General features: G+C 40.7%; 1 protein-coding gene across 1 annotated transcript in view; it reads right to left on the bottom strand.

Annotated features, from left to right (window-relative positions):
* TTC37 (tetratricopeptide repeat domain 37) overlaps positions 1-11868 on the bottom strand; it is a gene marked incomplete at its 3' end in the record, with an annotated part of 21121 nt that extends 9253 nt beyond the window's left edge. The window contains exons 1-10 of the mRNA XM_010138091.1: positions 11779-11868; positions 10865-11008; positions 9820-9911; positions 9100-9175; positions 7707-7847; positions 5443-5541; positions 5239-5347; positions 3298-3438; positions 2258-2359; positions 158-291 (exon numbers count right to left, since the gene is read on the bottom strand). Of these exons, the coding sequence (XP_010136393.1) occupies positions 158-291; positions 2258-2359; positions 3298-3438; positions 5239-5347; positions 5443-5541; positions 7707-7847; positions 9100-9175; positions 9820-9911; positions 10865-11008; positions 11779-11868 (1128 nt within the window). The remainder of the gene's footprint in view (positions 1-157; positions 292-2257; positions 2360-3297; positions 3439-5238; positions 5348-5442; positions 5542-7706; positions 7848-9099; positions 9176-9819; positions 9912-10864; positions 11009-11778) is intronic.
* Positions 11869-12616: the final 748 nt, after the last annotated feature.

Genomic DNA, 12616 nt, shown 5'->3' on the forward strand with positions numbered 1-12616 from the left:
AAAGAGTGTTTGGATTACAGCATGGTTGGTAGGAGTTATCTAAACCACACAGAATGTAAAAAGGAGGCAAGGGGAGAAACACAGCTTGTGTTTTTAATACAGAAAGGTCAGAGGACTTTTTAAAATTAAAAAAAAAAAATTTAATCAATTAAAATACCTGTTCAAGTGCTTTAATGGCTGCTTCTGCAGCATCAGCATTAGCTATTTTAACCAAGGCCTCTGCTTTCAACTGAAGGATAAGATTTTTCCACTGAAGACTAAGACCCTCAGGAGTTCCAAGAGCCTCAAGAACTGTTGACAAGAGAAAAGTTCCATCAAGTAAAAATAAAGAAAAAAAAACAAACAAAAAAAAACGTGAAGACCACAGCTGTTCCCAAATCTTCAGCAAGACTGTGTGATAGCTTTGTGGGAACATTTCTTCCCACAACTGCATGATCTGACATCTAACTATGGAATTTTATTTGTTATTTTTAACACCTAGTTACCCACTCTGGTAATCTCCTCTGAAGAGTTTTGCAGTCTGCTTTGAATCCACAAACAACTAGGAAAAAAATGAATTACACAGGGATCGGTGAAAACATCAAGGACATCTCCCGCCAGCCTGAAAACAGATGTTTACTGCACCATGCTCTACCTTTTGACTTATTCAAAACCGATAAAATCCACCCCATGCTACCACTCTACTTCTTAACCCAAGGCTGCTTAGTTTCCTTAATGGTCTTGTGAGAGATCTGATCAATTACCATCTGGAAATCAGAGAAGGCAGTATCACATCTCCCTTGTCTACGTGCTCGTAAACACCTGCAACTTTTCTTTACAAAAGCTATGCTATCTATCCCCCAGAATAACTTTTCTACATAAATTCCCCAACTTTGGTCTTTCAGTTTTAACCAATTCAACTACTGAATGTATCAGAATTGTCAGTGGTTTCCCTGAGCTCTCCTAGAACACTTGTAAAAGTTAGGATCATGCTATCTACCTGCTTGGGTGCCAAGACAGTTCCAGTAAGCAATTACATAAACCCCTTAGTATTTCAGCAATTTCGTCTTTTATGTTATTCGGTCAGTTCCTAGGTCATTATCTCATAGTTCCTTAATACTAACTTTTCTTAACTTGTTTCACAGCAGCTTCTATTAAAGCTATAATCATAGACAAGTTGTTTGATGAACCCCCTGAAAAGAAGGGTCATGGTGTAAAGTCATCCTGAGCTCTTCCACACTGAAAACAGATGGGAAAAGAATCACCTCATTTTCATTCTTTCTGCAGTAAACTTCTTTTTACCTACTTTGATCTGTTTTCACATTTCCTCTGTCCAAATTTACAGGCCTTTTGAATCTCCCTTGCTGGAAAGTACTTCCTCTTGAATTAAGTAATTCCCCCCAACTATTTAGCCAAGTTTGCATACTTTATCTCATAGAATCACAGAATCATCTGGTTGGAAGAGACCGTTAAAATCATTGAGTCCAACCATTCACCCTTACACTGCCAGGGTCCCTAAACCATGTCCCTCAGCACCACATCCACACATCTGTTAAACCCCTCCAGGGATGGGGACTCCACCACCTCCTTGGGCAGCCTGTTCCAAGGCTTTACAACCCTCCTTGTAAAGAAGTTCTTCCTGATATCTAATCTAGATCTTCACTGGTGTAACATAAGGCCGTTTCCTCTCATCCTGTCACTTGTCACTTGGGAGAAGGGACCAACACCCACCTCTCTACAACCTCCTTTCAGTAGTTGTAGAGAGCAATAAGGTCTCCTCTCAGCCTCCTTTTCTCCAGGCTAAACACCACCCGGTCCCTCAGCCACTCCTCAGCACACTTGCTCTCCAGACCTTGCACTTCTCTGAACGCGCTCAAGGATCTCAATGTCCTTGAAGTGACGGACCCAAAACTGAACACAGAACGCTTCCAAGTCTTTCCTGAGAAGTTTTTCATTGCATTTGTCCCTCTCAAGAGTAAAAAGTCCACTTGGGCTGCCCCTTCATTTACAACCATCAGGTAACAGCTCTGTTCAGATAATTCATAAGAACTGCCCTCATTCCTGAGTGAAGACTTACAGTGAGGTTTCTTAAGATGCAGTTGTACTACACGACATTTCTGCATTTTACATTAACTTGATTAAATCTTATCTTTTAAGTCTAAACATGAAGTCTACCAGACTAAAAATTTGTGACAACTAACCTTGTGGTTTCAGGCAATTATCTGCTATATAAAGTGGTGTAACCCTGCAGTTGCTCTTTCAGTTTGCAGGCAGTTACCTCGATTGCAGGACTGGACAGCCTCCCTATATTGGTGAATTTTCATTTGTGCTTCTGCCAGGTAACGCCATGCTACTGGGCACTGGCTAGTCTTCTGCAAACCTAATAAAAGAAGAGTTTAAAAAAGGCATTAAGAAGAGTTGCTAGGGCTGCAAAGACACTGTAGCTGGCAGATGCTGCACTGTCCTATAATGCCATCAAAAACAGATTATCAATCAGATGAAAAGACAGTTAATTTTTTTTCTGTGAGTCTTATTTTAACTGTTTTAGATGCACAAGCCTCCATGCAGTAAGACAAAGACTAAGAAAAAGGGGAAAAAGTGACATCTACAACACTGGCTTAAGGTGCGTTTTGTTTCAAGAGAAAGTCCTTCTCTTTGATCAGATATTAACAGCAGCAGCCTGTAGACCATTTAATAAAGATCTTCTTAGAAACCCAAAAAGGCCTACGGAACTTCAAGACAGCAAAAAACCGAAAATGATAGCAAGAGTGTTTCACAGAAAATTCCAGATAATCTTGGTTTAACTTAAGATTCAGTGATAAAACTGAATTTCAGTCTTATGAGATATTATATTTATTACTACTAAAAAATGCCTTGAAGCTTCAATGCCTAAAATTCATTGGCTCACTGGGAAAGACATTATTCCCAAGCTATATACATTACACGTTATACCAAAAGCCTTGCCTTTTCCATTCTCCTCTCCATGAGCAAAGTATTAGACATAAAAGTAAAATGAGTAAACAAAACTATGTGGGATATGCGGCTTTTGTCGAAACCAGGTTATACATTTTGTCAAATCATCTAATGGCGTTACTGCTTTATCTAGATCATTACCCTAATAAGTCAGATTTTAGAAGTTTAAAGTTGATCACACTAAAACACCACAGAGCTGACTACACAGATGTTATAGTTAAAGCTATTTTTAAACGATTTTCAATTTTCTAGTTGGTCTCATACTGATGAAGTTCTATGCAAGTGTAATATTCCCAAACTACCCAGCATAAACCAGATGGGATTCAAGTTACAGTACACATTTACCTTCAGTAAGACTCTTAACAGCCTCCCTGTATTTCTTTTCTTGGAGGCATTTTATACCGAAACCAATGATGCCTGGAGCACTACTTGCATCCATCTCTGAAAGCCTAGAAAAACACTGCAGGGCCTCTTCTGACAAAGTACCTGGTTTCAGAAAAATAAGTATTTTATAGTTTCAGATTAAAAAAAAAAAAAAAGAAAAATAGTATACCTGGTTTACATAAATATGACCCTTATCTTTTGAGCTGAAAGTAATGAATTTAGCTAAACTTTTTTCAAACTTAAACACTCTCCACCCCCAAGACCAAACTCAAAAAAACATGCAGTAACCTAACCACCCAGTACCACCAAAAAAGTTAACTGTCAGCCTGAAACCTGAATTTTTAACACCTCATGTGAAATTACTATAGGTATGCTTCCTTTAGTAATAAAAACTAATTCTTCATATGTTTTTCATGTAAGGCCAGCTGAATGCCCACATCAAAACCTGCCTCAAATAAACAAAAATAATTTCCTGCCAGCGCAGGCCTTGTATACCTACAAATTTACTGTGATGAGCTTGCTCAGTCTTGCTGTGAAACCACATAATTTAATTTAATGTGTTAGCTTAACTTTAACTGATGTCACTAAATTTTTGTTTTAGCTATGATTGTAGACTGGGCAGTCCTTGCTTAAAGCAACAGTTCCGACTTGCAGCAACAGTCTTTCAACTACTGTTTTCTCTAAAAAATCATGGACTCGTTTGACGTAAGGGTTGCCTTTGATTTGCATTTGCTAAAGCGGATTAATAATGCATCTGAAATACAAGCCCACAAGTTCAAGGCATGAAGGACTCTGATGTGTTGGAATGACTCAGATGTAAACAAACAGCCTTACTAAAACCTAAGCATCATCCTCCCCACCCCAAGAAAGCTGTGGGATGTTGTCAGAGCGTTAACTATATAATATCTATAGCAAGCAGATGCTCTTTTTCCTTTGGAAATTAGTTTCTGCACATTCCTCTGATCTGTAAAGATTTCTCATGTGGAAATGAAAGTCTGGGTCTCACTTGTCTTTATCCTTTCAGTTAAAGTGAAAAATTCTCTATTTTTTTATGCTGCTACATTGTTGCACAAAGCTTACCTTCAAAACTGGAAAAGGCATTCTTCTACCTAAGCTGAAAATTATTTCTCTTTATATAAACCAGAGGAGGGTTTTTCCTGATTTTCTATCCTTGTTTTAAAAAGAAAGTCAACTTCTGATGCCTCGAACAATAAAACAAAAGACCAAAATTTAGTAGTTATCATTGAAAATGCTGAGACAGTGTCCAACACTATTGCAATGTTGTTTAGTGAACTAATGAAAAAAGCAATCGTATAGTTTCAGATTCCTGCACTATCGAACACACTAGGTGTTTTTTCCCCTCAGAGATTCTCCTTTTCTGCCTAGAACAAATATCTAAACAGATCTGCTTATTCCCTACTCACCAGACACTCTTTTGAAGAAAGTTTCACAGACATTTGATTTGTTTGTGTCAAGATTTGATTTTCTGTGTCAAGAACAACCTAAGTGTAGCCCCTCCTGATCCCCAGAGCATGGGCTAACCCTCTCCACTCCCTCTTCCAAGGTTAAGAAGGTAACCCTCATTTATCAGGACAGGCTGCTTTTGACTTCTGTAGGACATTCTTTCTTTGTGACCTTATACAGTGCCAGAGCTGGACTTGACTCACACAAATTTTTTGCCAATTTACAGTCACCACTCAATTATAGAGCTAGGAAGCAGTAAATCACAGGATCAAACACTTCATTTCCAGACAGGTAGATATATAACATTACACTTACAGAAAGTAAATAGCGCACTTCTACTGGGCTGTGAAGGGTAAAAACTTCTAAAAGCATTGCCACAAAACTAACGGTAAAATTAAAAATACAAGTCCCCAAAATGTTTAAGTCCATACTACTCACCTGACTGGACAAAGTGTAAGCAAAGTACTTCTAACGGGTAACTGACAGTAGGATACAGAGCCATCATGTCGTTACAGGCCTGTTCCAACCTAGCCGTTTCATGAGGAAACTGAAAAGGAAAAACATAAAGAGTTATTTGTGTGAATTATCAGATGTGGAATATTCCATCTATACTCTGATGAAGATAGATTAACATAACCTTACTTTTGACAAGCACTGAATAAAGTCCTTGTAAAGATTTTGGTGCTCTTCACCAGGAACAGTGTCAGCAGTGTCCACCGCATGTTCAAATGCAGCCAAAAGCTGAAAAAAGAAATCATTAGGAGTGCCACAAACAATGATTTTAGGAAAATGCTGTCTTCATAATATAGACTATTTCAGTTGGAAGGGACCTATAGTGATCACCAAGACCACCTGCCTGACCATTTCAGGGCTGCCCAAATCTAAAGCCTATTAAGGGCATTGTCCAAATGTCTCTCAAACCCTGACAGCCTTGGGGCATCAACCACCTCTCTAGGAAGCCTGTTCCAGGGTTTGACAGCCCTCTCAGGAAAGAAATGCTTCTAGATGTCCCATGGGAACGTCCCCTAGTGCAGCTTTGAACCTCTCCCACATGTCCTGTCTCTGGATCCCAGGGAGAAGATCTCAGCCCCTTCCTCTCCACATCTCCTCCTCAGAAAGCTGTAGGGAGTGATGAGGTCGCCCCTCAGCCTCGTCGTCTCCAAACTAGACAAACCCAGAGTCCTCCTTAAGAGAAGCCTGTCAGCGCTTCTGTAGTTTAGTGGATAGTTAGTGCAGCAAAGTGTACTGTAGATTTGCATGTGAAATCCATTCCTGATATTTAAGCAACTTTTTCTTTTGAAATTTACTGTGCCCCAAAAGAAAGCAGTGCTGCCTGCAACACCTCTATTCTATAACAGCTCATAAGTTAAAGCATTTGCCTTCTCAAAAAGTAGATCCAGATTCAATTTTCTGCTGCCTGAAATGATTTCTATTTTCTACCTTTCTGAAGTGCTACCAACCAGACTCGCAGTGAGAAATTTCCATCCTTCCTGTTGAAGAAGGTTCATCTTGCAAAAACAGATAAATCAGATAAAATTAGCTCTGGCCATAAAGAACACGGGATTGGTATAATTCATGATCACTCTCCTCCATTTATCTTTGACATTCTCCTAAGAAGTGAGAGCTTAAAATCTACAGGAGAAAAGAAAATTTGAACCAAAACATGGCTATCCAGGATAAACACTAGGTACGAAGACATGGGAAAACACCACAAAGCTACATCTTCCACCCTGGAGAAAAGCAGCGGGAAGTTTCTAGTTTTGAAGAACGCCTGTACTGGGTTTGTGTGTCCAGGTTTTGGGGGGGTGGGGGATGGGCGCTACAGGGGTGGCTCTTGTGAGCCACTGGCTCCAAGATGGACTTGCCAAGGCCAAGCCTGTCAACAATGGTGGTAGTGCCATTGTGACAACATAGTTAAGAAATGGTAAAAAACACTGTGCAACAGCAGCTGGGAGAGAGCAGGGAGACTGTGAGAGCAACAGCCCTGCAGACACCACAGTCAGTGCAGAAGTAGGGGGAGAAGGTACTCCAGGCACTGGAGCAGAAATTCCCCTGCAGCCTGTGGGGAAGACCTGGGTAAGGCAGGCTGTCCCCATGCAGCCCATGCAGGTCCACAGGGGAGCAGCCATCTACCTGGAGCAGATATCCCACACTGGACCAGGGGAAGAGTGTGAGGAGTCCTCCTCTGAGGAGGAAGTAGTGGCAGGGACAACGTGTGATGAACTGACCACAACCCCCATTCCCGGTCCTCCTGTACTGCTGTGGGGGAAGAGGTGGAGAATTCAGGAGTGAAGTTGAGCCCAAGGAGAAGGGAGGGTATAGGGAAAGTATTTTAAGATCTGGTTTTATTTCCCATTGACCTGCTCTGATTTTGATTGGTAATAAAACAAATCAGTGTTCCCAAGTCAAGTTTGTTTTGCCTTTGGTGGTAACTGGTGAGTGATCTCCCTGTCCTCCTTGAGCCTTTTGATACACTTGCTCTCCCCTCAGTCACTCAGGAAGGCGGTGACAGAGCGGTGTGGGTGGGCACCTGGTGGGCCAAGCCACCCCACTGCCAAATCTTATGAGTGGTCCTTCTCATAACCTGCAGAGCTAGAACAACGCATCACTGTGCTAGCGCACAAACCTGGACTCCTGCAGAACTTAGGAAGCAGTTAATGTAGGAGTTCCATGGAGACTGCTTGGATTTAGGTGCCTTATTCCACCTAAGGCTCATCTCAGGCTGCCGCACCCTTGCAGTTTTTGTCACAAAACAAAACCACCCACCTTTTCCTGAGAAGTTTAGTACCCTGGACATTAATGTGACAAACAGTCACAAGCTTTGCATGGTTTTTAAGAGTCCATTTGCAGTCTAGCTGCACTGTATGTATGTACGTGTCAAGGTGAGCAGGAGTCAGAAGCATTACCGACTGTTCAGTCTTATTATCCTGGTTCTGTGTGCTGTCCTTCAGCAACTGGATCATCTTCTTCCAAAGCTGGTGAAGCTCTGCCTTTTCTGCACCTTCCTCCTGTTTCATTTGTATTAGTTTCTGCCATGTTTCAGCTACCTGTCAAGAGGAACACATGAACTACGCTGTCACTCTTTAAGGAACTGAATGTGCCATACAAGCTTTACAACTACTCTCAATGCTACCGCGAGTGTGTCAACAGAGCAACGTTTAAAGTAACGACCCAGTTTTACCTGTTTTCTGATTAAAACAAGCCCCAAAGCATTGTGTGGGACCTATCCACCTTCAAAGGCAGAGTAAATAAGGAGGAAACATCAAGAGTATGGATTCTGACTCTGGTTTCTAAAGGAAAACAACAGTAAAAACAGACCTAAAGAGTCCTCCAATAACGTTTAAAATAAAAATGGAAGATCTGTTGGATCTACAGCACTATCAGCAGAAAGAAAAGAACAGCAGCAGCCCATGTTGAAATTCCAGTGTGAAAAGAATCAACAGAGCTGGAAAAGAGAAATTAGGACCTTGAAGCCTAACCCGCGGTTCCCTGTTGCACATAGAGCAATTCTGCCTTCATCCACTAAACTATCAGCATTTAATTTAGTTTTGGAACTAGTGAACAAAGAGGCTTTGGAGCTAATTAATAGTCTTGAGCCTGATACTAAGTGATATGTAAGATGTTTCATTTTCCACTGTTAGAGGAAAGGGGAGAAGATAACACAGGCTAAGACCATGGTCTGCCTTATAAGAAAGCAGAGTCTGAAGTGTAACAGGAAAGTAAACAGAACAACCACAAAAGTATTTCTCGTATAACATTACTAAAGAGACTACAGGCAGCGCCACTGCCGGAACCATTCAGTCATTTAGCAGCTCCATCTCGTGGTAAACTGACAAGAGCCACAACTGCTTCTAACACGGGCATGGAGTTCAGGTTGTGTACGAATTCCACCTTACTCTCCGGCATGAAGCATCAGGACAGCCTAGGAAGGGATCCCCACACCAGAGAAGGGTTAATCAGACATGTAGAAGTGGCCAAACTAGGCAAGGGTACCTGCCTCTCATACAGGACATGTAAATGTGCGCTTGGGATCAGACTTGGCGTCTAGAGACAACGCTGAAAAACCAAGTTCTACCCTTTGAACCTGTACAATCTTGCCAGTTTTGTCAGTTTAGTGGATTGCATCCAAGTCTTAAGCAGTGGAAAAGAAAGGAATACTGTCAAAACCAGATCCTCCTGGTTGTGGTCCACAGGAAATCTTAAATAGTCTCAAATTGGGGGTTCCTTGATGAAAAGCAGTTAGTTGTGATCAGATGAGTATTTCTTTTCAGAAGAGAGAAAGTAAAGCACTCTGCCTACCTCTAAATACTTCTTTTCTTCACGATATAGTTCCACGAGCTTGTTACACACATCACACCATTTCTGCTTGTCACCACTGGAAAGGAGGCAGAAAGAAAACGCCACAGAAATAAGCTAAGTTTTCCATAAAGCAGTATTTTTTTCAAATTCTGACAAATAATTTTTAGTAAGTTCACCTGCCAAACAAATATTTAGAATAAATACTACAGATCACCCTAAAAAGTGATAACTGATTAAAAAAAAAAAAACCTAAGGGATTGTACTTTTCTTTTTGAACAATTTCTAATTCTTAACAATTTCCAAACTGAGGAAACAAGTCGAACACTCTGATCAGCTACAGTGACAGCTGGGAGTTACGATTTGTTTAGAATTTTAGTTGCATGAACTAGATGACATCTATTCTGTGATCTTACAGCACCAAAGGATATGCCTACTTATTAAAGCAATCAATGAACTGTCAGAGCTAAATGCTTCAAGGCAGTGAGTTTAGACACAGGGCAACACAGAATTCTCTAAACTACTAACTCCTCAAGTACAATTACTCCAAGAGGTTTGGCCCTGTGAAAAGGAACAGGATCAAGATACATTATACAGGTACAAAAAAGCTTAGTCACAAGTGTTGATCCACTGATCTTGAAAAATAAAAAGCCTATCGTGTGTCAGCAATGGCACTCACTGAACCAGAAATATTTAAAGTATAAGGTATTCAATACCCTTTACCTTTCATAGAGTTCCAGGAGTTTTTGGTAAACATCTGCTAAGTCTCCTTTGACATCTGTCTGGTTGGGTTTCTCGTATAAATTGGCTAATCCCTTAAAAAAAAAAAAAAAAATTTTAACAGTTATGTTATGAGAACACTCTAAGTTCTGCCTACAAAATTATTCCAGTGTTAATGCAGTAACCTCTGAGAAGAATCCTGAATCTGCTTATTTTAAACGAAAAGCTTTCCTCACTTTGACTAATACAAACAACTATTTGAAAGTTGCACATATTACATAATCTTGTCAGTATAACAGGCAATATACAAAGCACGTTAAGTCATATGATAGAAAATCTACACCCAAGTATCACAGTGTCTTGTAGAGTAACAGAAAGCCAGAATCTGACTGTGAAACTAAGGAAATTTTCAATATACCTTGAAATCAGGCACTAGCAGTTATACTGTTAAAAGATATTTCTGTTGAAAATACTCAGAACCTTACTACCCTAGAAAAATAAAAGTTGTTAGTATCAGAGACAGAATATGGAACCTTATGCTCCACAAGCCTCCAATTAACAGAGCTGTTCACTGTAACTATACTCTATTACACGTTGTCTTGCACACCCCTATTTGAAAGGTACACTGTTGCTTTTAAGTAACAGCAACAAAATACAGTAATAATCCACTCCATCCTAGAAGCTGGAAAAATAAGCACAAGATAAATGTTTCTCTCCTAGAAGAGACATGTTTGGCAAATGTTTTCTGAGCATGAAAACTCCTAATGATGGAGGAATTCACTGTATCTGTTTCAGTTCTCCTTTCCCCTTGCATGTTTCACTGCTGCCTAGTCCACATCAGAAACACAAACAGAAATACACTGAAATTAACATTCATGCTGCTACAGATTCACCTATGGCTTCACTTTGGACACAAAAGTAACAAGGTCCTCCACCACTTCAAGCTTCTATAGAATCATGCAAGTCTCAGCTCTGCTTTTGTGCCTATATTTAACCTCACAGTGATACTTTCCAGGAAAAGAAAAAGCAAATCTGGATATACACATACCTGCCATGCCAGTAACTGGTTGGGTTCAAGTTCAATGGCCTTCTTATATGCTCCTTTGGCCTGATCAGGCTGCTCTAGCTCGGCGGCTGACAGCCCAATAAATACCCAAGCATTATAGTTATTTTTTTCTTGCTTCAAGACTGCCTAGAAACACACAATTTTAAGTGAAACTGAAGAATTAAATGCAACTTATAGATCCATGCACTGAGTTTTATCATTACAGTTTGGTGAATTATTCTGTATAGTGATATTATAAGTTAAGTAATTTTTAGGAAAAGGCTAAGATAACAAATTCAGCTTTACATGTGAAAGAATGTTTGGTATCTGCACCATTCTGCTGTAGCTCAGCAACTAAAGCACTCCTGTTGAGGTCGGGATTAGATATGGATTTTTATCTCTATTATTCCAGAATTAATATTCTTATTGTCCCATATAAGCAAATGCAAAAGCAAGGGGAAGAAAATATGTATTCTCTTGAGAGTATTGATAGACAAGAAGAAATGGCCTCAAGCTGTTCCAGGGGAGGTTGAGATTGGCCCTAAGGAACCATTTCTTGCCCATTGGGGTTGTCCAGAGCTGTCCCAGGCTGCCCAGGGCAGTGGTGGAGTCCCCATCCCTGGAGGGGTTTCTCAGCCATGTGGAGGTGGTGCTGAGGGACAGGGGTCAGTGGGGACCTGGCAGTGCTGGCGGAACAGGGGGACTGAAGGGGCTGAAAGGTCTCTGCCAACCAAAATGATTCTGTGATAAATTAACATATGGGCAACTAACACAATCAATGAAGCTAAATCTGATCAAACCCAACCATTACACCGATAAGGTACTCCACAGTCTGCATTCCTGCACAGCTGCAGGGATATGGGAACAGCAAACAAAACAGGCAAAAAATACCACTTTCCAAGTAAAATAATAATTACCTTGCAATGTTTTAAGGCTTCTTTATATTCTTTATTTCGTATTGCATCTCTAGCACTCTTTAATGCTGCCTTCACCTCCTTATTTGACATCGTGGCCACTAAGAGGACAAACAATTAGTTATTATAAAAAGATATACTGAACTCAAAACATTGTTTATATCCCACTGTACTTACTTGCACAGAGAGTATTTAAAACAAAAGTGTAGTGCAATATGCAAATGCATATAACACTGAAAACTGCTGGAACAAGTCATATGGTTAAAATGAGTAAGTTAATGCCTAGCTCCAAGGCAGGATAAGCCAATATTCCAACCAGTTAAACGATACAAACTTTGGTGCATGTGGTAAATATTTTGCCTCAGATGAACTACAGAAATGTAACCAAAACTGTTTAAATGGGATGAGAGAAACAGCACTGCTGGTGCAAGCACTGGAAGAGGCTGAAAAAGGGAGAAACTATAAGACAAAAAAAAACTTTTAGCAGCTGAAAAGCAGAAGAAAACTAATGGTTGAAGGGCCTAGAGAGAAATGGAAGGACAAAGGGGGAGGGTGGATACCAAAGATTCCCTCAGAGCCTAAAAAAAAAAAAAATACACAGAAATCTGTCAAACTTACAGTGCTCAACACCTTCCCGGGGATGAATTCGCTTCCTCAGAGGGCACAGACGCCGCGATCACCACAGACACATCCTCCGCTGACACTTCCAAGCCCGAGATCCATTTTCACCTACAGAGAGAAAGAAGAGGCACCACGTCAGCGCACAGACGGCCACCGCGGAGGAGACGGGCTCCGCACACCCGTCCCGGAACCAGGGCCGCGCGCAGGCCGGGCCGCCGGC

Source organism: Buceros rhinoceros, unplaced genomic scaffold, assembly GCF_000710305.1.
Source record: "Buceros rhinoceros silvestris isolate BGI_N320 unplaced genomic scaffold, ASM71030v1 scaffold19266, whole genome shotgun sequence".
In the NCBI taxonomy this organism is placed as follows: domain Eukaryota; kingdom Metazoa; phylum Chordata; class Aves; order Bucerotiformes; family Bucerotidae; genus Buceros; species Buceros rhinoceros.